At 47.1% G+C, this 25,496-nt stretch overlaps 2 protein-coding genes across 7 annotated transcripts in view; both read right to left on the minus strand.

Annotated features, from left to right (window-relative positions):
• Positions 1-1,077: 1,077 nt before the first annotated feature.
• Positions 1,078-16,942, minus strand: LOC150043017 (uncharacterized). 4 transcript variants are annotated; one of them, XM_090323214.1, is made up of 11 exons: positions 16,831-16,942; positions 15,275-15,479; positions 14,452-14,601; positions 13,997-14,145; positions 12,021-12,161; positions 11,627-11,772; positions 10,880-10,975; positions 6,450-6,576; positions 4,207-4,313; positions 1,787-1,905; positions 1,078-1,196 (listed from the first exon to the last, which is right to left on the minus strand). In XM_090323214.1, the coding sequence occupies exons 2-11, from the start codon at positions 15,449-15,451 to the stop codon at positions 1,185-1,187; spliced, it is 1,224 nt and encodes a 407-aa protein (XP_090179340.1). In that variant the 5' UTR covers positions 15,452-15,479; positions 16,831-16,942; the 3' UTR covers positions 1,078-1,184. The 4 variants fall into 4 exon arrangements, with proteins under 4 accessions (XP_090179340.1, XP_090179342.1, XP_090179339.1 ...); XM_090323216.1 differs by lacking the exon at positions 16,831-16,942 and adding an exon at positions 16,335-16,524 and having other exon boundaries at positions 14,036-14,145; XM_090323213.1 differs by lacking the exon at positions 16,831-16,942 and adding an exon at positions 16,335-16,523.
• Positions 16,943-18,992: 2,050 nt separating this feature from the next.
• Positions 18,993-25,496, minus strand: part of Rasa2 (RAS p21 protein activator 2) — a 51,133-nt gene continuing 44,629 nt past the window's right edge. For all 3 annotated transcript variants that reach the window (XM_090323536.1, XM_090323535.1, XM_090323537.1), the window contains exons 20-24: positions 25,062-25,144; positions 24,419-24,627; positions 23,306-23,409; positions 22,365-22,554; positions 18,993-21,702 (exon numbers count right to left, since the gene is read on the minus strand). In XM_090323536.1, coding sequence (XP_090179662.1) covers positions 21,672-21,702; positions 22,365-22,554; positions 23,306-23,409; positions 24,419-24,627; positions 25,062-25,144 — 617 coding nt within the window. In that variant the 3' untranslated portion in view covers positions 18,993-21,671. The remainder of the gene's footprint in view (positions 21,703-22,364; positions 22,555-23,305; positions 23,410-24,418; positions 24,628-25,061; positions 25,145-25,496) is intronic.

The following is a 25,496-nucleotide window of genomic DNA, read 5'->3' on the forward strand; positions in this document are numbered from 1 at the left end:
CCCTTATCAAATGCAATTGCTGGGTCTTCTAGTCTGTTCCATTGATCGTTAGGCCTGTTTTTGTTCTATTACCAAACTGTCCCCCCCCCCTTTTTTTCTTTTGTTTTAACTTTGCTTTATTTTATTGATCAGGAGTAAATCCTTAGTTTTGGTCAGATATTCCTAATCCTACACACACACACGCGCACACACACACACACACACACACACACACATACACACACACAGTGGAGCAAGACAACCTTGCTGGAGAATTCTTTAAGTCCTCCAGGCCTCCTGTGTAAGGTGTCAGAATCATCATTTGCACAGTGGGGTTCAGCTGCACGTGTGAAGAATTTCAGATTGGATGGGGAATGACAGAGAGAGACCCAGACCAGAGTGGTGTGGTGGCCTCTTTAGAAACCTGACCACTTTCTCAAGCAAGGTAAGCTTGGGCAGCAGGTTCTTTACTGAGGATTCCTGTTTATCCAACTACCTTGTACAACAAGATCTCTTCCGGTCCTATCACACATTCAACTATCCTGTGTCATCCATACCACCCTCTACCTTGAAGGGTTGGGGGGAGCAAATCTTATTAGGAGTTGGTCCTGGGGCATGATCTCTGGGCCTGCTCAAGGCTAGCACTCTACCATTTTGAGCCACAGCACCACTTCTGGTTTTCTGGTGGCTAATTTGGAGATAAGAGTCTTGTGGGCTTTTTTTTTTTTTTTGGTAGGTCGTGGGGCTTAAACTCGGCCTGGGTGCTGTTCCTGAGCTCTTCAGCTCAAGGCTACCCCCCTACCCTTGAGCCCCACTTCCCAGGGCTGGTTTTGAACCATGATCCTCATATCTCAGCCTCCAGAGTAGCTAGGATTATGGATGTGAGCCACTAGCGCCCTGCCTAAACATTTCTATTAACATCATATATACTTATAAAAGAAAGTACTGGTTTTTTTGGATAGAGTATGTATAAATTGTGTATTCCCAAAAGAACACACACAGATCTACCTGTAAAACATTTTAGAGAATGACAAATGCAATAGACAGCATCAACACTACTTCCAACTTTCACAAAATAGTCATTGATTTTTAAAACTTGTTAGGAACAATGGAAAACACTGCTGCAGAAGAAACAACGTCTTTGTGGTTATGCCTGCTTGACCACTGGAAGGGAAGGCATCCCAACAGAAATATGGCTTCTGTATTCAGGTTTTAGCCTGTGGAATGACAAACAGGAAGTCGTAAGTTAAGGAGCAGGAAGCTCCTCTTTACAGAGTGGAGAACAAACATGCATCAGTCTCCCATCCCACAAAGGGCAGCATGGGCTTTGTTAGGGTCATCACTTTCCAGGTCCACAATCTGCCTCTGAGAGCTGGGATTTGGGTAAGGGAGGGGTGGAGGAGGGGGAGAGTTACACATCTTTGATGGAACAATGCTCTTTTACTCTGTGTGTGTGTGTGTGTGTGTGTGTGTGTGTGTGTGTGTGTGTGTGTGTGTGTGTACACATCTTCATTCACATATATGCTGCTTTGTTGGAGATAATCTCACAGTCTGTCCTGTCCTTGGCTAGCTTTGAAATGTGATCCTTACATCTCAGCCTCCTGGGAGCTAGGGTTGCAGGTGTGAGCTGCTGGTGCCTGGCACTGTTTGTCTGTCTCGTCCATCTGGATGAGACAAGAGTGTGACCACAACCTAAATTCCCCTACAGTTAAGTGCAAACTCTGTGCCACCTACCAAAGCTGAGGCCCCAGCTCCGTAGGGCGCCCCCCGGTGGCTACCTTTTGTCTACCCATGTTCCAGAACATACCTTTTTCTTCTTTTTATGGATAGTCTTAGTCTTTGATTTCTTGCTGTTTTTCCAAATAGATGTGAAGGTTTCAGAAGAGATCTGAGGAGTGACTGTAATTTTTAAGACAGGAAGTTTTCCTGTGAGGAAGAACAAAATCACAAATTGGTAGGACAGATCACCACTCCTTTGGGGGCACCGGGTTTCAGGCTTTCTAGCCACCGTTGAGGGCAGGTCATCAAGAACTCCCTGGTATAGCTATTTTTTGACCAAACCATGGGTACTGTTAACCTTTTATATACTGCATGTGTGTGCATGGTTTGTGAGTAAGTATGTGTGTGTGACTTATAATTGACAAAGGCATATGGAACTCTAGTTGAGATTTAATTCTTCCCTTCCCTTATTCCTATTTTTGTGCTGCTTGGATTTGATAAAATGCACTGACTACCATTAAAAACAAGCTGGAGAATCTTCTCTGTAGGCAAATAAGCAATCTCAACCTGTTAATTTGTATTTCATGATCAAAATGGAATTAGGGATTAGTTTGTTAAATTGCAAATGATAAGGACACAAAGACAATCAATAGAATCTTACTTCTGTCATCAGAAGTACTGCTAATTGTTCTTTAATGTGTTAAAATGATTCCATTAGAGCTGAGTGGCAAGGGATATTTCCCTGAGGAATCCAACCAGTTAGACCTGTGTGGAAGTCAGACTATAAAATGTGACTCGAGTGTTCCATTAGGGACATCCCATAATTACTTCATTTCAAGAGATAAATGCATTAAGGCCTCTCATGATTTATCCCACTAAATTTCAGTGGGGGGGGGGAGGGAAGAACTGATTTATGGAACTATCACTTACTTTTTAATGCTTTTAAAATGACTACTTGTGTTTTGAGGTGGGTGTTTCATAATTACCTTCTCATTTATGTAAATTAAAACATTTCCCAAGCAAGCAAAGTGTTTTCTAGTTCCAAATAGGTGCTCAAGGATAATGGTTTCCTGTCACGACATCTGAATGTCCACCATTAGCCTGCATTACGGTAATGGTGAGACGTCTTAGTAGAAAAGTCATCATGGCGCCAGGAATACCCACACCACGAGCCTGCCATCTATGTGGACTCAGAACTAATTCTGAATTAAATCCAGCACAATCAATCCCGCTTGAGCACGGTGCAAAGCAGGTCTAGCTGTCCAAAATGTCAGGGTAATCATGAGCTCGGGAACCACTGACTGGCCATTAAAGTCAGCAAACGTTGTAGTTCAAAAAATGTCAGTATTCAGACAGTACCATTAGAAGTCTCCCTCAGACATGGCCCATATTTAAAAGACAGTGCATTCTTCTTTCTTTCACAGCACATTCTGTCTCTTAAGATCATTCTACTAAGGAAACGGTAAAATCGATGCATGCGTTGCTGAAATCTCTACACTTAACCACATGGAACACACCACGCGCTCCCTCTGCTTTTTCTCCCTGCCCTATTCCCCCTTTGTTTCTTTCTTTTTCTATTTTGAGATAGAGTCTCACTACATCAGGATGGCTTTGAACTCGCTTTGTGGACCTGGCTAACTTTGAACTCATGTTCTTCCTGCTTCACTTTCCCAAATGCTGGGATTACAGGTTCTTCCTACTTTCTTAACTTTGAATTTCATTTGTTTATGGTGTCTTCCATTGAGTTATGTCTAACATGACATCTCTTTTTTCCCCCCCCAAGAAAAGAAGAGGCTTTATTTCAAGGGGAAAAAGGCAACAGTTTGTCAATCTGTTAGAGATACACCAAAGTTCCCTCCATAGGGAAAACTCTTTGGGCAATAACAAAGGGAGGGGCTGGCTCATACAGAAGTCCCACCCAGATGCCCAGTCATTCTACTTATGCAAATGAGATGTAAATATGCTTTGCTGGGATTAGTTTTAAGTAAAGGAGAGCTGTAGCCACGCCCATTCCTGGATTGGTTGGCATTTGTCATTTAGAAGGACATTCTTCTCTCCTAGAACAGTCATTACTAATCTCAGGCATGTGTATTGGTGAAGGAAAGGACTGGGGTGGCCACATCTGTCAATCACTACTAAACCCCTCTTGGATGGCACAGAAAGTACACTGTCCTCATGGGAGGCCTTACTCCAGGCTCCCAGATGTATCTGGAGAAGTCACTGCTGGTCAAGCCAAAAGGACAATAGAGAATGGGAGGAATTCCTTGGCAAATAGGTGAGCAGAAAAGAAAAGGCAGTAGAGAATCACATTCATGTTGCCTGGGCAACCCAGCAGGACTCCTCCATTTCTTAATCTTTACTTAGATCCAAGGCTTCACAGGACATCATCCAAGATCTGGAACTCTGCCCTCCCCAGCAGCGCTTGCGATTTAAATGCAAAGAGCAAGGATCCTCGATTGTGAACAGTGCAGGGGAGTGGGAGTGGGCAGTGAAGTTTTAAAACTGTACCTGTTTTTCTGGCCCTGAGTGCTTGCAGGATATCGGCAGCAGCCATTTCTCCCAGGGCATTGCTTCCAAGGTCAATTTCCCTTAAATGGGCTGAAAATCTGATGAGGCTGCCCAGAGAAGAAGACAAGAGCAAACTATCATTGCACCAGGCATGGTTACTGGAAACAGGTCAGGTTTTTTTTTTTTTTTTTTTGCCAGTTTTGGGCTTAAGCTCAGGGCCTGAGCACTGTCCTTGGCTTTTTTTTTCCCTCAAGGCTAGAACTCTACCACTTGAGCCTCAGCACCACTTCTGGCTTTTTCTTTTTTTTTTTTTTTTTTGCCAGTCCTGGGCTTGAGCTCAGGGCCTGAGCCCTGTCCTTAGACTTTCTCAAGGCTAGAGCTCTACCACTTGAGCCTCAGCACCATTTCCGGCTTTTGTCTATGTATGTGGTACCAAGGAATCGAACCCGGGTCTTCGTGCATGCTAGGCAAGCACTTTAACCACTAGGCCAAACTCCCAGCCCCACTTCTGGCTTTTTCTAAGTATGTGGTACCAAGGAATTGAACCCGGGTCTTCATGCATGCTAGGCAAGCACTCTACCACTAGGCCAAACTCCCGGCCCCCCTCCCCTTTTTTTGTCAGTCTTGGGCACTGTCTTTTGGTTCAAGGCTAAAGCTCTGCCACTTGAGCCACATCAACACTTCTGGCCTTTTCTGTGTATATGGTACAGAGGAATTGAACACAGGGCTTCATGCATGCTAGGCAAGCACTCTACCACTAAACCACATTCCCAGCTCCATTTTGTTTCCAGCTGACCTAATATTTGTAATATAAAGGTGTTTCTTGGAAGGGGCCGGGAGTTTGGCCTAGTGGTTAAAGTGCTTGCCTAGCATGCATGGAAACCCAGGTTCGATTCCTTGGTACCACATATATAGAAAAAAAGCCGGAAGTGGTGCTGAGGCTCAAGTGGTAGAGTTCTAGCCTTGAGAAAGTCCAAGGACAGTGCTCAGGCCCTGAGCTCAAGCCCAGGACTGGCAAAAAAAAAAAAAAAAAAAAAAAAAAAGTGTTTCTTTGTTTCTTGGTGCTACTTCTATATATACTTACAGACACTTTGAAAAGAATTCACCTCCTCTACCATAGTCCTGTTCCTCCCCTCTCTCTTCCAACAGCTGGTTTTCATTATGATGTATGTGTGTGTACATGTCACTACTGTCATTGTCCTCCTTTTTCCTCCATGTAGTCACTATTTTATTTTAAAAAAATTTGGGGGGAGGCAGGAGTTTGGCCTAGGGGTAGACTGCTTGTCTAGCATGCATAAAGACTTGGGTTCGATTCCTCGGTACCACATACATAGAAAAAAAGCCAGAAGTGGTGCTGTGGCTTGAATGGTTGAGCACTAGGCCTTGGGAAAGCCCACGGACAGTACTCAGGTCCTGAGCTTAAGCCCCGGGACTGGCAAAATAAATAAATAAATAAAATTTTTTGGTCAGTAGTGGGACTTGAACTCTGGGCCTGGGCATTGTCCCTGAGCTCTTCAGTTTAAGGCTACCACCCTACTCCTTGAGCCACAGTGCCACTTCTGGTTTTCTAGAGGTTAATTGGAGATAAGAGTCTCATGGACTTTAGTGCCTGGACTGGCTTTGAACTGAGATCCTCAGATCTCAGTCTCCTGAGTAGACAGGATTACAGATGTGAGCCACCGTACCTGGCTTGTCGTCACCATTTTAAACCCCCCAATCATTCACTTCCTTAAAGAAGGGGGAGTGATGTGGTGATGACTTCACAGCCATTCACATTTTACACACCAGTAAGATCTCAAAAGATTTGGAGGAACTTGCGGGGGTGGGTGTTAAGTGCCTTAAACAAATAACTCCTTCTTAGCCATGCTATAAAGAAAAATGTTCACCTAAAACGGGCAGAGTCTTAAAATCAAGGAGAGCTTTGAAAAGCAAGTAAGGTTAGATTTATAGAAGACACTTAAGTTAGCCTGGCCTTGGGAGCTCTTCTTTCTCAGGCTACATTGCTTATAGTATGGTTTTGTGACCTTAGGGAAGAGAACTCTGGAGGTCAGGGCTCGTGTCTTGGCTTAGTGAGTGCCTTCTCACAGTGAGACCCCTTTACAGGCTCACGCAACAGTAGGTAGGGATTGTGTGCTACTCCCTCTCTCAGAGCCAAGACCCAACTAACAAGTGCCAACAAGCTGAGATTTCCTTGTTGCCATGCGCTCACTCCTGCCAATCGAATCTCTTACTTTGCTACTCACCATGTTAGAATCCGAGTGAACTCCACCAAGTGTTCACTTTCTTTGCCATCTATGCCATTGTCTGCCAAATGCAGCTTCACTAGCCAAGGGCCAGCCTCTGCCAAAGCTGTGGCTTTTTTCTTGATCCCTCCAAGAAGATCAGAGTATTAGGTTATTCCTACGTAATGATTCCTTTTTACTAGCAGCTGAGTAACTGGGTTAGTGCTAGTTGATTGCCTCTGTGAAATACTGTCAAAGAAATACTATGTAAGTCTTTTTTAAATTTAAATTTCTGTAGCCCAGGCTGGCCTGGAACTTGCTATCCTCGTGCTTTTTGATTTCTGGGATGGCAAGCATGTGGCCCCCACACTGTATGTAACCTTAAAAGTCCTCATTTTATACTGTCCCTCTTTTCTTAGTGATCACAAAACCAGAATTGCTCCTTATGAAAGGAGACTCCATGGTAGATTTAGACAGTAGCTTTTCATCTAACCATGGAGGAAATGGATGGGTGAGTTGCCTGCTGATCTTGGCATATGGCAGCCCTTACTTGGCCCAGTACTTGGCTCTGAGAAAGGGATTCGTGTGTCTGGATAGAAATCCAGTCTAGGGGCTAGAAGTTTGGCCCAGTGGTAGAGTGCTTGCCTAGCATGCACGAAGACCCGGGTTCAATTCCTCGGTACCCCACATACATAGCAAAAAGCTGGAAGTGGCGCTGAGGCTCAAGTGGTAGAGCTCTAGCCTTGAGAAAGTCCAAGGACAGTGCTCAGGCCCTGAGCTCAAGCCCAGGACTGGCAAAAAAAAAAAAGAAATCCAGTCTAGTGGTTTATTGGGTGAAATAGATTTAACTTTCCAAACACAGTTGGGGGAATGGAAACTGTCCTGTCTTTTAGTGTTCCTGGGGATATGCCTAGTTTGTGTGGGTGTGTGCATATGTGATGGTCCTGGAGCTTGGACCATGTTCCTGAGCATTTGTTCTCACTTTTTTTTTTTTTTTTTGGTGACCAACTGGAGATTAGTCACAATGACTTGCCTGACCAGACTGGCTCCAAACTGAGATCCTCAGATCTCAGTCTCTTGAGTAGCTGGAATTACAGGCTGAGTCATCGGTGCCCAGCTTCTCTTAAATCTAATAGCCTTTACACGCAGGGGACAGAATAACAGCAAGTGACAGTTGCCATGAATAATACAAGTAACATGCTAGAGCAGTAGCTGGCACGTGGGACATTGTGGATAAATGTGTGTTGAACAAAGGAGGGAAAGAGCGAGGACAGACAGACCAATGGAGAAGAGTCCAGTCATATTGTGGTTTCTATTGTGTTCATTTTTTTTTCAGGTCATCAGTTCCACTCATGAGCAAGTATTGTTTTGTTTTGTTTTTGTTTGCCAGTCCTGGGTCTTGAACTCAGGACCTGAGCACTGTCCTTGAGCTTTCTCAAGGTTAGAGCTCTACCATTTGAGACATAGCACCACTTCCAGCTTTTTCTGTGTACATGGTACCTTGGAATTGAACCCAGGGCTTTGTACATGCTAGGCAAGCACTCTACCACTAGCCCACACTCCCAGCCCTGAATATGACTTTTACATCTATGCAGTCTGTACAAATGTAAATGCCATTACAACGTTCGGTGGAGATGTGGACCCTGTTTACATGTCCTCATTTCTTTTGCCCCCCTTCTCCGCCAGAAAACAGGTGGCTGACACAGGAGCCAGTGTGCCCAGGGTGGAGGCCGAAGGCTAAATTCCCACCCAACCACGCAGCTTTGCCAGGAGGGAAGCAGCCTAAGTCAGTCTATTCCCTCTCCCACTCCCCGCCTGCCTGATTGTCCCAGCACATTAGCTTTTTCTTGAGATGGCAAAATGGAATTGGCATTTGGAGGATTCACTGCCCTGATCATGGAGCCTCTCCAAGGAGGTTTCCACTGTTTGGCTATCACCCCAACGTGACCCAGAATAAAATGGTCTCAGGATGAGAAGTTGAAATGAATAAAATTGTCCTGAAGATTATATCTTGGCTTTGAACTGGTCCTTGCAGTCATTAATGCTGTGGCGTTTCTGTGTCTAGGGTTACCACCATTTGAGCAACCATGCCTTGTTTGGGGAAATGAATTTGCTCCAGCAGGTTGTGGTTCCTGCAGTGAGGCATCTGTCCCAAGCTTGGGAAGACCACTGTAGGGCTGGATGCTTTCTCCTGCACAGAGCATCCTAAATCCTCCAGAAAGAATTAAAGCAGCCCTGGTATGAGGGAGGCTCAGCTTCAGAAATCTTCCTACCACAATTCTACCTCTGCCTCTTGAGCAGTGATGTGCCAGAGGCAGGGCCAGGGTGGGCAGCCGGTCTCCCTTTGTGAGCACACACATGGAGTGCTGCACTCAGTCAACCCAGACATCTGTACAGGCTCCACATGCTGGGTCCCTGGATTGATATATGGATGACTCCAAAGAGAGGAGCAGCGGGGGGTGAGGAGGAGGGCCTGGGGCTTTGACTCAGATGGCCTTGCAGGCAACCACTTTCGAAGCCAAGGCCCAATGCTTTCTGTCCACAGGGTGTGTGCACAGACTAGTTGGTTGTTTCCAACTAGAGCCAAAAGGAAACCATCTGAACTTGTCACCCAGGAGGGTGATGTAAGTCAGCTCCAAGGGACCCTGAATTTCCAAACACAGAGATGATTCCTCCAGAAGGTGCCTCCCAGAGAGCTCTCGAATGCAAAACATTCCCTCCTGTGGGAAGGTGTTTTTTAACTTTGCTTTGTGCATGCTGGAAATGTAAGTGCATGCTGGAAATGTAAGTATCCTATGTAACACTTATTTCTGTGTTCAGGCAAAGGAGTTTTGGGGAGACCAAAGGCTGAGTGCCTTTCCTTGTCTCTTGGTGTAAGTCCAAACCCTAGGCCTCAGGGACAAGGTCTGGGGAGTGGCCCTGCCCCCCTGGCCAAGCCCACCCTTCCATGGCTTGCCATTGGTAAGGTCCTCCTCCCCCTAAGTCCTCTCTTTTTTCCTGAACCAAATCAGGGTATTCCTAAAGGCTTCTGTACAATTGCACCCTCAGGAGAGAATGCCTTTCTCTGAATTTCCAGAATCTTCTAGCACTGTCCAGTGGAAAATGGCTTACTATCGGACAGTGGAGACAGGGTCTAAGAAATGACTCAGTTTTACAGTTTCATTTGGCTTTTTATATCATATGGGTTTGGAATTTTCTAGTGATATTTCACAAGAAATACCAGGAATTAAAAAGGCCACACAAGAGCCAAACACCTCCCCACACCTGTGATTTTAGCTACTTGAGAGGCTGAAATCAGGACTGTTGCAGCTTGAAGTTGGGCTGGGCATACAGTACGGGACCCACCAATAGCTGAGCACAGTGGCCTGTGCCTGTCATCCCAGCTGACAGGCTAGGAGGCTGAGAAAGGGAAAATCAAGACTCCAGGACAGCCCAGACAAGAGTACATCACAACAGAAAGAAGTTGAGCATGGTGGCATGTGTCTGTGATCTTGGCTACAGCAGGAAGCCTAAAATATGTGGAGAGTGGTGCTGGCACATTCCCTGGAGAGGAAACAAGTTCCTATTTCAAGAATAACCAGTGCAGGGCCGGGAATTTGGCCTAGTGGTTAAAGTGCTCGCCTAGCATGCACGAAGACCGGGGTTCGATTCCATGGTACCACATACATAGAAAAAAGCTGGAAGTGGTGCTGAGGCTCAAGTGGTAGAGCTCTAGCCTTGAGAAAGTCCAAGGACAGTGCTCAGGCCCTGAGCTCAAGCCCAGGACTGGCAAAAAAAAAAAAAAGTGCAAAAAAAGTGGCTGGCAAACACAAGGTCCTAAGTTCAAATCCCAGCAATGAAAGGGAGGGGAGGGAGAAAGGAGCCAAAAGGGCAAAAGGGCTCCCTTATGAATAGCACAAAAACCTGTGAAATGGTCTGAGACAAGGCAACATAAATACAGGTTAGCATCCACGCAGATTTCCTGAAGACTGTTATGACAGATACATTCAGTGATGACCTTGCTTAAGGCCCTCCTTTTGCAAAAGCCAGGCAGAGATGGGGTGAGGATGGACTGTGGGCCTCTGCGTTCCATGGTGCCATGAACCCTTAATCCTTGGACAGCCCCTAATTCTGGCAACTCTGCCAAACCCTGGGTTTGTGATCTGTTAACATTCCTTCAAAATTGCCCCATTACTGCTTCTAAGTAACAGTCAGAGGAGATGAGTCTCCAGGCTGCATTTATGAGGTCTTGCAGAGCTGTTCCCAAAGCAGCCTCGGCCCCATAGTTCTTTGCTAGAATGCTAACTGGGCCAAGGATGAAGTCCTCTGGCCACCCAGTGGGGCCACACTGGTTGGGTGTCTGTGATGCCCCTAACATGGACTTGACCTCTTCTTCAACCTGAGTTCTCTTCTTTGTCTCGGGTGATTACATGTAGCTCATGGAAAATGGAAATGGACAACAACAAAAATACCTTTTTTACTCTTTTTCTTTCCTGAAGTAGTTTTTACTGCCCCAGCCTCAGAGGATTTTGCAGTCTGGCTCAATGCTGAACTTCCTCTCTGGCTTACTGGTTTAAAAAAAAAAGGAGAGAGGATTTAAAATGATGGGTTTGTTGAAGGACAACTAAATGGGGTTTTGGTACAATTTGTTGTTAGCTATCACCTTTGTTTTATGTGTTCTTTGGACAGAGTTATTTCCCATAGAGAGCAGAGCTGTTGGGGTCACTTTAGGCCTGTCATTTCTGCATTTTCCCCCCTCAAAGCCTTGAGGTGAACATGCAATCCAGGAATCTCCTCGGCTACCATCCCACCAGACCCTGTGTTCATTCTCCCATCCAGGCCAGAACTTGTGCTCTATAAAAGTGTTAGGGCTGGGAGTGCTGGATCACACTTATGATGATGGGATGATCACTGTTCTAGGAAAGCCTGCATAACAAGAATTAATGACACCGTATCTTAAAGAACAAGCTAGATAGGGTGTTCCTGTCTGTAACCCCCCTGAGTTGCTAGGATTACAGGCCACCAACACCCAGTCCCAGGCTGTTTTTGAGATAAATCACTTCAGCCCTAGCTGGGATCAAACTGCAATCCTCCCATTTCCCATCCTTGGCACAGCCAGGACTACAGGTGTAAGGCACCACACCCCTTCCACAGAGGACCCCTTGTAACCACAAAGCAGTTTCCCCCAGGCCTCTGAGACCAGGTTCCCTAGAACCTACTCTGGAGCAGCGAGGAAGACGCTGCAGTGTCCTGGGAGGCCGTGGCTGGCCGGTCCTTCTCCTTCATCTCTGCAAACTCCGCGATGGGTCTAAGGAGGGCCAGAGCTCCAGAGCACAGCAAGCCGTTGCCGTCAAGGTGAAGCTCACTGGGGAGGATATGCAACGTGACTTACCGGATGCTCTGCTTCATGCTGGATGAAGGTAACAATCTTCATAATCATAGGTCGTGTTATAGACCCAGAGACAGGCCAGTGGGCCACATACCTGCCTTCAACATGGCCCCCTTAAGCTTTCGCTTATGTTTAAAAGAAGGCAAGTAAAAATGAACGTCATAATGAACAGTGCGGTGTAAGTGGAAACGTAGGTGAGCAGGGGACCTGGGGCACAGACTCACCAAATGGTGCTCCGGCTGATGAGAGCGCCCAGCCTCGGCCCGCTCCAGGGGCCCAGCCCGCAGAAACGCAGGCTGAGGCCGTATAGCCTCTGGTTGTTCTCCAGACCTGACAAAACACTCTCCATTTCTTCATTTCCAAATCTGAAAAGAAACAACAGCACCAATTTGGAGGTTCAGAAACCTGTGTCACAGAAATGCAGAGACAAAGGGGAACAAATGCAGCAGTGGTTCTTACTAGACACTATGGTGAAAATAAACTATACAACTTGTGGATGGGGATGGGAGGGAAAAACTAGGAGAGAGCCAGGGAAGGGGTGACATTATCTAAAAAGAAACGTATTCCGCCTGACTTATGTAACGGTAACTCCTCTGTATATCCCCTTTATCATAACAACAGAAACAAACCTGAACGTATGCCATTGACCTCATGACTCAGAGTATAAAATGCTTGCCAGAGCAATGAGAAGCAATTCACAGGGGGATCTGGAATGTAGTGATAAGACTTAAAGTCTCCCTTGGGGCAGAAGATGGTTTGAAAGACCCATTCAAGGCTGGGCTTACTGGTGCACCTCTCTAATTCCAGCTACTCAGAATGCAGAGAATGGGAGGGTTATGGTTCAAGGTTAACCCCCGGAAACAAGTGAGATCTCTGCCAACAAGTTAAGGTAGTGGTACGTTCCTGGGATATGGCTCACGTGGAACAGAACACGCCTAGAAAGTCCAAGGCTCTCAGATTAGATACTCAGTACTGCCAAACTACTCCAAGGCAGGCACAGTCATCGCACTGGTAATCCCAGTGGTGAGGAAGGTAAAAGTAGGAGGTCTAGGGTCTGAGGCTGACCGGGGCAAAAATTGAGACCCTATCTGAAAAAAAAAAAAAAAAAGTCCACATAAAAAGGACTGGGGATGGGGCCGGGAGTTTGGCCTAGTGGTTAAAGTGCTTGTCTAGCATGCACGAAGACCCGGGTTCGATTCCTTGGTACCACATACATAGGAAAAAGCCGGAAGTGGTGCTGAGGCTCAAGTGGTAGAGCTCTAGCCTTGAGAAAGTCCAAGGACAGTGCTCAGGCCCTGAGCTCAAGCCCAGGACTGGCAAAAAAAAAAAAAAAAAGGACTGGGGATGTGGCTCAGAAGCAGGACACTTCTGCTTAGCAAGGTGAGCTCGATGGCCTGAGTTCAAAATTTTGTGTTGTTAAAAAAAAAATAATAAGGTGGTAGAAACAGGCCAAGCTTTTTGCCCAGGCTGACTTTGAATCATAGTCCTCCCATCTCTGCATCCTGAGTAGGTGTGTGCATAATACCCTAGCTCTTCAAGGTACTTTAAGTCTCTGGACAGACCCCAGCAATCTAGTGCCAGATTTCAGAGGTGGGCTCTGAGTCAGACAGTGGCTCTGAAAAGTCCTACATCCTCTGAGGTCTAGGAATGGGTATTGCATGAGACTGGAGTAAAAGCTAATCCATGGGGCATGTTTGGCACACAGTAAACCCTCAGTAGAGTTTAGCTGATTGTTGTGATATCATTATTATTACTATTTTTGGTCCATCTCCTGACGGGCTTAGACCCTCGGCCCTCGGAAGGACTTGTTCTGTCTCTCCCTACTACCTCACCTTTCTCCTCTGCTGGTGAAGGGTGACCCACCACCAAGGAGGTTCTGCTCTCTCTCTGAAGAACCACAAAACCCACCTATAGACACCTTTTGTGATAATCTGACTTTCTACCTTGTACACCGTCACACCTAAACCTCCTTTACCAAACAGCCTGACTCTGTCTACATTTCTGCCTTCCTTGGCAGTGAGCCCAGTGTCTTGTAGAAACTGGTCTTCCACAGTATTTGTTGAAGGAGCCACTGAGTGAGAGCCCCGCCATTTCCTCAGGAGCATCCACTCAGGGGAATGTGGAGGGCCTCGCCCTGGCCAGAGGCTCCTGCCCGCAGCTCCACCAGCCCTGCCAGGCAGAGTTCCCTTGTCAGCCTCACTTGCAGTAATCGAGGACCAGAGAACGCAAATTGCTCAACTGCAGAGCCTTCCCCAGGCGTTCCAGAGACCACGGGTCCATCTTGCAGTCCACAATCTCCAAAGTGGTGAATGGGCAGGTGGTGTGCCCCTTTGATTCCAGAAACAGAGCCTACGAGGACAAGGTGAGAGAAAAGGTTGAGTCAGGATGGCCACGCAGGCGCTGTCCTTTCCTGTGTTCATTACAGCAACACGTTCACCTCCACAGGGAGTTTTCAAACTATCTGGATAAAGCCTCTTTTGTTTTCCTGTCAGTTTTCTGACTGTTAATCTTACCAAAGGGTTTTTACCATGGCATTTCAAATGTACCTATCTTGTCATGAAATATACTCAAAACCATCAGCCACAGCAAAGTACAGCTGGAATACAGGGTGTCAGCTGCTTCTGCCTGGTCTTGTGGTTTAAAGCCGTGACTCACGAGCCTGGCGATCTCCGGGTTGCTCAGCTGGAAGCCCCAGATGCACATCTCCTTCCCCAGCTTGTAACACTCATCTCGGATGGTCATGAGCAAGGGCTCCAGGGAGATGGGCGGGACAATCCGAGAGGAGGCAGGTTTCACCAGCGTAAACTGCAGAGAGAGGAGATGACAGGCAGGGATCGTGAATGTGGAAAAGGGGCCTCTTGCCATCAGATTGCAGTGGGAGAATGGTAAAGACCCAAAGTTTAAAACCACAGTACCACCCACCAATCACGTAAGACAAATGAGGACTGCCCAGGCCACTCAGCCATCAACACAATCCTCAGGAGGGAGGATGCATTGTCCAGTGACATTGATAACTTTAGAAAGTTTGGAAAATACTGCTGCAGGGACTAATCGGAACAAGACTTATGACTAAATAGGGGAGTATAATTATAACAAGTGCAGTAGGAAGAATTAGAAATTATTTTACAACACACATACAAAGATGATGATGGTCTCAGCTCTGGTGGTCACACTTGTAATTCTAGCCCTAGGTGGGATAGGTGAGGGAAGGGGAGGTTGGCCTTCCAGTCATGGAGTAAAGGCTGTAGCCCTGGCAGGTAGGAGAGTGAGAGAAAGGCAGGACATGTGGCAGGGTCGGGAGGGGCAGGTGCACAGGGGGAAGCAGGAAGGCAGGGGGAGAGCTGACAGGCCCTGGTGCTCAGGGAACACGGTTATCAGCTGCAGTCAGAAGTGCAGAGGTGATGATCTGGCTTGAGGGAAGGGAGCCCAGCCAGTCCCTTCCAAGGGAAATAAGGGCTGGGGCTGGCTGTCCATTCACCTTCTTGAGGACACGCTCACAGTCAATGCTTTTCTTCAGGTCCTTCTTGATGGCTGGGCACACAGAAGTTTGGGACTGCGCACAGTGCTTCTCGTAGGTTTTCAGGAACTTTTGAAGAATAGGGACGGGCAGCAGGGCCCCTTTCGTTTTTCGCTTTCCTTCCTTGGCTTTTGGCATGTTTTATAGCGGTAGATTCCACTTGATTCTGAAAAGAGTGACTTGCCATGAAACTCAGCATGAAGGTCTTCGTGAGCCCAGGACCTGCCCCTCCTGCTAAACACAGTGACTACAGCTCTCATGGGGGCCAGAGCGATGACTGAACCATGCTGTGCAATACAAGCACTGAGGTGCTCGATGAACATAATTCACTGCTTACCCGGTCAGTACTGATCTTCTCACCTGCCCAGCACTGGCAGCTAACACCTGTAGTCCTAGCTGTTCAGGAGGCTGAGATCTAAGGATTATAGTTTGAATCAGCCCTGCCAGGAAAGCCCATGAGATTCTTATTGCTAATTAATCACCAAAAAACAACCCAAAAGGTCTCCTGGTTAAATATCTCCCATAGACTCCCATCACATTTATCTTGACTGGACTATTTATTTTGGTGATACTAAGGAACTCACAACCTCATACTTGCTAGGTAAGCATTTTCTGCTTGAGCCACACCCTCCCTTTCCCCATCCCAAAGAAATTTTGAGCTGGGCACCAATGGCTCACGCCTGTAATTCCAGCTACTCACGAAGCTCAGGTGTGAGGTTGGCAGTTCTAAGGCAGCCAGAACAGGAAAAGTCCATGAGACTTAACCACAAAAACACCCAAAGTGAAGCTGTGGCTCAAGTGGTCTAACACTAGCCTAGAGCAACAAGGAGCTCAGGGATATCACCAAGGCTGCAAGTTCAAGCCCTGGTACCTGCACCAAAATTAAAAACAAACAAACAAACAAAAGAATGTATATGTGACTCAAGACTTGTGCTCCAGGCAGCTCTGGAGCCACAGCTCCGCTTAGGGCTTTTTTTTTTTTTTTGGCAGGTTAATTGACTGGAAATAGAGTCTCACATACTCTCCTGCTTGGGCTGGCTTCGAACCAGGAAAGTCAGATCCCGGTCTCCCGAGTAGCTGGGACAGTGGAGGCTCAGGTGGGCCAGGGCATGAGACCCGAGGTAGCCGAGGCCTCCGTTAGGGCACGAGGCGGGGAAAAGACACCAAGTTTCCCAGCTGGGAAGGGGGCTGGGCGTGGGGTCTCTGGGGCGGCGCCGTGGAGCGGGAGGGGGGCGGGGTCCACCCCGCGGACGCTGGTTACCGGTGCGGGTCGGGCCGAGGGCTGGGGCGCGAGCGCACGGCGGGCCGCCGAGGGGAGGCGTGGGGGGCCGGGGGTCGGGGACCGGGGAGCGGGGGCCGGGGAGCGGGGAGCGGGGGGCCGGGGGGCCGGGGACCGGGGAGCGGGGGGCCGGGGGGCCGGGGACCGGGGAGCGGGGGCCGGGGAGCGGGAGCCGGCGCCCACCCCCACCCGCCCTCCCCACACGCCCCCGGGGAGGACAGCACCGAGCCCTGCCCACCTCAGCGGGGCGGCACGGAGACCTCCGGGGCTCAGCGGGCCGCGCAGTCCCGTGCAGGCCGCCGCCGGACGGCCTCGGGGCCCCGGGGCCCCGCCGGTTTCCCGCGTCGTCGGGCGCCATGGAGACGGCAGGGCGGGCCGGGCCGGCCGCGCGGCGAGGCCCGCAGCCGGGCGCGGGGGGCGGGGGCGGAGGCCGGGCCGTGCCGTCCCGCCGCAGGACTAGCGCGTGACGGGCCGGTGGAGCTGCGAGGGTGACGGAGAGAGCGGAGACAGCGTCCGCGGGCTCCGAGGCCTCAGGACGCCTCAGGACGCCCGAAACGGCGGCGCGTTCCCGCCCTGCCCGCGTTCCCATAGAAACGGTGACCGGGGGGGGGGGGGGGGGGGAGGCGCATGCGCAGGGCCGACTTCGCCGGCGCGTTCCCTTAGAAACCGCGTCACGACGCGCTTCACCCAGGAGAAAAAGCGCATGCGCAGGGCTGAAGTCGCGATGGCGTTCCCATAGAAACCGCCTACTCCAAAGCAGGACGAGGGACGCATGGCGCATGCGTGCGCCAACCTGTCTGCTCTGGAGGAAGGAGACTGGACTTTTCTGGACAACTTCCAGGACAAAGGTGCAAAGCAGTCCTGGTGGAGAGGACCATGCTTATGATCATGCTCAGATGGCTGAGATTTGAGGATCGCGGTTCAAAGCCAGCCTGGGTTGGAAAGTCTTCCTCCCCCCCGCCCCCCCCCCCCCCCCCCGCGGTTAAAGAGCCTCACAGACTTTCGGGGCCTGGGCTGGCTTTGAACTGTGATCCTCAGATCTCAGCCACCTGAGTAGGTAGGGTTATAATTGCGAGCCACCAAGCCCCAGCTGGAATATTTAATGAAAACAAAAGAAAAATTGGAATCAAGTTTAGTGTAAGCATGACTCAGTGGGTAGAGCACTTGCCTAGCAAGTGAAAGGCCTTGAATTCAAACCCCACTACTGAAAGAAAGGAAGAGAGAGAGGATTCAGGGACAACACAGACAATCTCAGTATCCAGTCTCCCCCAATTGGGCTCTACCTTTCCATTTCCAGACTTCTAGTGTGTGTGTGTGCGTGTGTGTGTGTGTGTGTGTACATGTGCATGCCAGTGTGTGTGTGTGTGTGTGTGTACATGTGCATGCCAGTACTGGGGCTTGAACTCACAGCTAGAGTGTTGTCCCTGAGCTGCTTTTACACAAGGCTGGCACTCTACCACTTGAGTCACAGCTCCACTTCTAGCTTCTTGGTGGTTAATTGTGGGTAAGTCTCGTGGGCTTTTCTGGTTAGACTGGCTTTGAACTTTAATCCCCAGGGTCCTGAGTAGCTGGAATTACAGGTATGAGCTACCAGTGCATGACTGGAAAGTAAAGATTTAGGTTGGAGGTCTTCTTCCTTAGAAGGGTATGTCTGTCTGCTTTCTTTACCTAGGGAGCCCCTGCTCCTTGGGGTCGGAACATCAGTTCTAGAGTTCTACAGTCACATACAAAATATTTCCACCATTACAACAATCCCTGGAAAATAAATATCAGCACCCCCGGAGATGTTTCCTTATTTGCTGAAGGAAAAAGAAGACAAACACTGTTATTGTGATTCACAATATTTGTGTAAAAAGCACCACACTAGAGGCTTCCTAAGTATTCCCAAAAATAATATTTTGGGAACTTTTAATTTTTTTTAAATCTTTGATAGCTTCATGCCACATTGAAAAGCCACATGGTTCCCCCCAGTACTGGTACACACACACACACACACACACACACACACACACACACACCCCCAGAAGTCAGTGGAAACTGACTGGTGGTGATCTGAGGATCATGGTTTAAAGTCAGCCTGGGCAGGTAAGTCCATGAGCCTCATTTCTAACTACCTAAAAAGCTGGAAGTGGAGCTGTACCTCAAAATGGAGAGTGCTAGCCTAGAGCACAAAAAGCTTAGGGGTAATTGCCCAGGCCTTGAGTTCAAGTCCCAGGACTGGCACACATACACACAAAAGCCCTGCAGCCATTTACATGCATCTCTCCAGCTTTTGTGTTCTTGTCACGGAGCCTTATTCCTTGCCTTGTCCCCTTATTTACTGTCAGGCCAGGTACGGTCATTTTAAGAACAGAAATCCCTAACCAGTAATTAAGCACTTCTGAAGAATAGACAGGCTTCTTGTCATTTATTTGAGTTATTTCCAAGCGACAGTTACAAAAGTTTTTAATTTTTTATAATACTCTTGATAAGAAAATAAAATTTAAATAAAAATACATTCTCAACAATACAACATGGTTACACAAATTTACTATACTAAGTTTTGGTAACTTACATTTCCAAACTGGACACTGTAAAAACCAGTTTTTAGCAACATATTAATTTCCAAGTTAAAAATGGAAGCAGATGGTATCAATCAAGATTGGTAAAGTCTAGAAATGAGTCTTGTATTTGTCACATACTGTAAATAAACCTGAAAAAGTTTGCAAATTCTCTTTATAGGATGTACCGTTAGAGTGAGTTAAAGGTGCTTTCACTAAAAAAAAAATAAAATAAAAAAAAAATCACTTTTTAAAAATGTGGCCTGAACTAGGTTTTCTGGTAAAAGGAGGAAATCAGGCTTCAGAAACAAAACCCACATCAAGTTACCACATTTTTTTTTTGTAAAATTAAAAAAAAAAGCCTCTTTTTGACACTTAGCTATTACCCGTGATGGTGAAAAACATAGTTCTTTGGCAAATAAAATAGCTCACTTTGATAAATTATACTCCTGGGAATAAAAACTTTTGCTATTGTCTATTATGTTATTTAAAAAAATTATCAAAACAGGCTAAACAACAGAAAAGAAAGTAAGCAACAGATTGCCATGGCCAACTTGAAGAATGAGAGCAGGCATGGGGGCAGGAGTGTCCTCCATCTCCCTTTCTGTCCTTCTTGGGACTCCAGGACCTGGGGGGGGAGAGCGAGCTGCCATAGATATTGTTTTTCAGACTAACTTTAGGAAGAGGCAGAGAAAGCTGTGGAAGGAGTAAGACTCATATAGTCCATGGGTAATAGGCTTTCTACCTGGACCTTAGGGTCTTATTTCAAAAGCCTTTCCAATAAAATCAGCTTAATTTCATATTTTCTTCTAAACTGTAAGGAGTGATTTTTAAAATAACTGTAATTCTGGATTTGACATTAGGAATGTAATGTTAGTAAAATGTTTCTTTTGTCTTAAAAAAAAAATAACAAGCCAGTGTGGTGGCACACTCCTGTAATCCCTGCACTTGGGAGGCAGAGGCAGGAGAATGTTTACCTGGGTCACATGGTAAGATGCAGTCTCAAAAAACAAATCCCTCAAAGCTCCAAATCCCCCAGACAACAGGAGGAGAGTGAAGTGATGGCCCCCTGCCTGCCTGCTTCGGGCAGACGTTTTAGAGACTCTTCATGGGAACTTGCATGTGAGTGGGTGCAGGAGAAGTCTAGTGTGGCTTAGGAAGTCTGAGCTGATGGAGCTGAGGGACTAGTCCACCCCACTGGAGACCAGAGCTGACCTTTCTCATCATGCCCAGACACAAGCACCGAGGGAGTAACTCTGCCTGCCAGCAGTCCTGAAAACAATGCGAGTGATGTCACTGGCAAATGTCTCGCAAAACATAGCTTATGCGCAAGAAAACAACAAAAAGCACTACTAGCTAGAATTACATGAGTAGGTCACAGTTTTCAAACGGGAACATAAGTAAATACTCCAAGGTTCAAAGTACCACATTTAGAAAATGCTCTGAATTTAAAAAGGATGAAGGAAGAGTACCATGGTTTTTAATACTGATGAAGCAGTGTTCCTCCGCCCGGAGGCGGCCACTCGCTTCTGCTGCGGGCTGCTGCTGCTGCTGCACAGCTCCGGTTCTGCGCACAGGCAGGATTCTGACGGCCGCTGCCCATGGTGCATCTGGCTAGCAGCAGGCGACAAGGAAACAGCAATGGAAAAGAAACCTTTTCGGCGAAAGCACATTTCTACTTACACAGCGATCATTCAACTGATCGTAAGGACAGATACCACGCAGTATCTCAAGGCTAACCTGGGGCAGGCCAGATTAGTAAAGTGCGCCAAGTGACTGGTCCCGAGGGGGCTGGGACGCCCCACTGGGAGGAGGCAGGCAGGCAGGGGCGGGCAGGGTCCTGTGGGCGCCCCACCTCCTTTCACTGCTTGCTCTCCTCAGCAGTCTCCTCAATCTCCACTCACATCAAGACAATGAGTACCTAGTACTTCTACCAACGCCAAGTTTTGGCAGTCTTGGCGGGGTCCCCCATGTAAATCGGATCCAGCCTGCTTCTCCCCGGAGCTGCAGGCGGACACTCCGGCAGTTCCCCAGATCGGTAGACACGCCTGTGAATGAACCCAAGGGAATTCCTTTTGCTCTTTTTCCCTTTTTTGAAAAAGAGGGCAGGTCCAGGTCAACCAAATGGGTAGCTGTAAAGGGACGTGGAATTTTCTAGAAGAACAAGGTAGGTGGTGGAAAGCAGGCACTAGTGGCAGTGAACAAGTCCCACGACAGGGAGGGGGGCGGGAGGGGCTGGCGCCCGGTTGGAGGGCTGCTTCGGGAAGCTTCTTCACAAGATCCTTTCTATGGAAAAGCCGCAGAAGCAGGGGTGTGCACACACAGGTATGAAGGAAATCCTTGGGTTTCAAATTCTTTAGTAATATGTCAATATCAGGATTCCCAAAGTTAAGTTCAGTTATTAAATATTAAATACAATGTGAATGCAGGTGATACTGAAGCCAATGTTCATTCTTAAATACTATAAACAAAACATATGGATTGAAAAGCTTCAAGAAAAAAGTATTTTCCAGTTCTTCTGAGTCAGTTGGTCCAACTCTTAAGATGTTTTCCCAACAATTGGGTTTTCCCTAGAAAACAGCAGAAAAAAAAACAGCACGTTTTTCAAAGAATCATAAAAATTTCCACACTAATGTCTCATGGGATGCCAGTATATACTTGGCAGTGTTTTACAGAGAAGAGGAGAGCTGGGCAGGTGCATCGTGCGAGTGTACAATGAGGTGGCTGTTAGAAGAGAACCAAGCACTACACTAATGGGGAAAAGACAGAATTAAAATGAACAAATAGTTGTCCCTATCAAAAAAAAAGAACAAATTTGAGTGTTCATAAATACAAACATATTAATGTACACAGTTTGCAAGAGTATTTGAAAATCGTGGGAGCAGCATTCGGAGCCTTCTCATGAATCGGCCATCAGCAGCAAGGCATTTAACTTTGCCGTGCCTCAGTTTTGCTGATGAGAGGCTCAGGGAGTTGAGCACCTGGTGGTTGAGGCTCAGTGTCAGTGGGCCGCAGTCTCATCGGAGACCATCTTGTCCTCATGTTGAGGACAGAGCCATCCTGGTGCGGATGGCGAAGCTCTGCACTGACCTCCTGTGGAGGATTCTGTTACCTGCTCCTAGAAGTCCACCGGTCCACTGCTCCATGGTGCCCCCGCCTCTGCCAGCACTAGGCATTCGTGCAGAGGCTCCCAGCCCTGCTCCCAGCTCCCCATGTCTCCTGGCACACTTACTTGCTCCCATATTTGGCACTGCTTGATCGTTTCTTCTGATACTTTTCATGAGGTTCATCCAGCTTCTCTATGATGCCTTTTATTTGCTGGATTGTCTTGAAGGTTGTCACCGAGTCCTCAATCACAAAGCTGGCATGGTCCTCAGGCTCCTTCTGTGGCCCTTGGTAGACAGCTATGGTCCCACACGCCTCTACGAGGAGTAGTGTGACATCACATCAGAAACTATGTCCCCCAATGCAACTGTGCCAAGACAAAACTTCCCACGTCTCAAGCTAGGGAGATGTGCTTTGGCTGTGCTCATATGATGAAAATATACCAACTATATTCAGGTCATTATTATTTATACAAAATCTGTAAGTTTGCTTCATAAATATAATCTGATAAATGCCTCTTTTAAGCATTTAGGAACTTCTTTTTACCTTTTGGTAAAACTGAGTAGTTTTTGGCTCTGGTCTTAGGGCCTTATCTCAGGGCCTAGATGCTGTCTCTGAGCTGCTTCTGCTCTACCACTTGAATCACATCCATTTCTGGCTCTTGTGGTTAACCGGAAGTAAGAATCTCAACAAACTTTCTTGTCAAGGCTAGCTTTGAACTGTAATCCTCAGATCTCAGGCTCCTAAGTAGCTAGGATTTCAGAAGTTAGCTGTCAGGGCCCAACAGAGTATTTTCAATTTTTTAATAATGCTACAGTAATCAAATACATGGTTTTATAGAAGTAGATTATGTAGGGCTGGGAGTTTGGCCCAGTGGTAGAGTGCTTGCCTAGCATGCATGAAGACCCGAGTTCAATTCCTCAGAACCACATACATAGAAAAAGCTGGAACTGGTGCTGAGGCTCAATTGGTAGAGCTCTAGCCTTGAGAAAGTCCAAGGACAGTGATTAGGCTCTGAGCTCAAGCTCAGGACTGGCAAAAAAAAAAAAAAAGAGATTGTGTACTTACCTTCCATCTTCTGCAGCTTAAGTAAACTGAGGGTGAAAAGGGAATAAATCCTTTCTGTCTCTCTATCTTCATCGATATCTATTTGGATGTCTGCTGGGACCCCGCTATAGCAAGAAGAAAATTTCAAACATTGGAAAATTTTTGTCCTATTGGTAATGATAAAGACTGTCGATGGTTTTAAGTTAAAAGCAAAATTAGAATTTTGCAAATGGAACTTCAGAAATTTAGTTTGATTGCTAACTAAAAAAATGGGGCCAAGAGAAGTTTGGTCTTAATGTGACTCTAAAACTAAGGTGGGGGAAATTTTTAGTCACATAAAAGTAAAATCACAAAGGCAAATCAACTCTTCCCTCGTAGACCACGCCTGCTGCTTCACAGACCAGTGCTCGCTCTGTACTGGAGACCAGGTCACTGCCATGCCTGGCGATACTCCATCCTGGAGCCACAACCACCCAGCCCTCATAACTTCCCTAACAGGTTCTTCACTCCAAAGAGAAGCCCTGCATTCACAACACTAGTCACTCCCCTACCCAAACTCAGACCTTCGAATAAACATGGCGTGCATGTAGTCCTGGGTTTGAACTAAGGACCTAGAGCTTTTTTCTTTGTTCTTTTCTCTCAAGGTTGGAGCTTTACCACTTTGAGCCACAGCTCCAATTCCAGTTTTTGGTAGAGATAAGAGTCTTAGAGATTTTCCTTCCCTGGCTGGCTTTGAACTGTAATCTTCATATCTCAGCCTCGTGAGTAGCTAGGATTACAGATGTGAGCCACAGCTGGCCTTCATTATTTTTATGGCAAAAAAAAAAAAAAATTCTATGGAGCCAGGCGTGGTGGCTCACCCTGTATTCTAGCTACTCAGGAGGCTGAGATCTGAAGATCTCAGTTCAAAGTCAGCCCAGGCACTAAAGAACAAGACATTCCTATCTCCAATTAATCACTAGAAAACAGGAAGTAGTGCTGTAGTTCCAGGGGTGGGGTGGTAGCTTGAGCTGAGGAGCTCAGGGACAGTGCCCAGGCCCAGACCCACCACCCCAAAAAAATATGTAAGTAGAAAGTATTTTATGGATTTCGCCAATTTTGACACATTTGCCTTTTTGATCAGAAGGAACTTACGCGGTGCATGGCTTGCAGCCCGGAGTGTTCTCACTGCTCTCCTGACAGCAGAGCCAGTTCCCGTTGAGATAGGCGGCAGGATGGTAAGAACTGAGCCGGTTCTGATTGCAGCGGCTCACCCTGCAGAGCACGTCTATCCATTCATTCGCTTCCACACAATTATTTGCCTGCACGTAGAGTGGCTTCTCGGTATGTATCACTTGGAACATCTTCATGGGCAATTAAGGTAAGAGAGAGTCTTAAAAATGGACACAGTACACATAGCAGAAACAATACACAGTGGAAAACTAGCGGGCTTAGGAGCTAGGTGGCTGCTACTCAGGTACTTTATGAACAGTCACTTTTCAAGCACATCAGACCCCAGACAATAATGATAAGCAGCACAGCAGAGGGGTTTCTAGAAGCCACACCTGTCTGATGGAATGGAGCACCATGAACCTAACTAAGCATAAGGAGGCAGGGCGGAAAGCGGGGAGACACTGAGGAGCTGAGAGCACTGTGGGGCAGTGGACAGCTGGGACCCCATGGTGGCCACAATGGACCCTCCAGGATGGAGCTTGAGATCATTATAGGAAACATTAAAATTCCTTAAAAATCTTCAGCTAAGTAATGCATACAGCTCCACAGTCTTTATACAACGTACATTTTTCTTATTGAAAGAGCTTTCTTCCAGTTTTTCCACCGCGAGAATGTTTTTTACTGGAATTGTATAAATGGCATCTTTGCCTAAAATGAGAAGACAAGATTAAAACTTCCATGCTACCACAACTGTATGGATTATTTCATAAGGCGCTTTGTGTGATTTATGATCTAAACACTTGGTATCAGAAGTGCACGATGGTCTTCTGTAGATAAAAGCTTTACCCCAAAGGAATAAAACTGAAAATCAATATTTTAGTATACTAAGGGACAGATGCTACTTCTCTGCTAACAAATTACATCATAGGCAGATGGCTTTTTTTTTTTTTTCTTTGTGGGTCGTGGGGCTTCAACTCTGCCTGGGTGCTGTCCCTGAGCTCTTCAACTCAAGGCTACCACCCTACCCTGGAGCCAAGCCCCACTTCCCATTTTCTAGAGG

Source organism: Megascapheus bottae, chromosome 32 (assembly GCF_031878675.1).
Source record: "Megascapheus bottae isolate mThoBot1 chromosome 32, mThoBot2.hap1, whole genome shotgun sequence".
NCBI lineage: Eukaryota > Metazoa > Chordata > Mammalia > Rodentia > Geomyidae > Megascapheus > Megascapheus bottae.

Bases quoted from the DNA above. Each gene is read 5' to 3' on its own strand.
- LOC150043017 (XM_090323214.1), bottom strand. From the start codon at position 15,451: ATGCCAAAAGCCAAGGAAGGAAAGCGAAAAACGAAAGGGGCCCTGCTG. The intron at 12,162-13,996 runs GTGAGGCTGACA...GTTTCTTTTCAG, and splicing joins CTGGTCCTCGATTACTGCAA to ATTTGGAAATGAAGAAATGG. The intron at 1,906-4,206 runs GTACAGTTTTAA...TCTTCCTCACAG, and splicing joins ACTCAGGGCCAGAAAAACAG to GAAAACTTCCTGTCTTAAAA.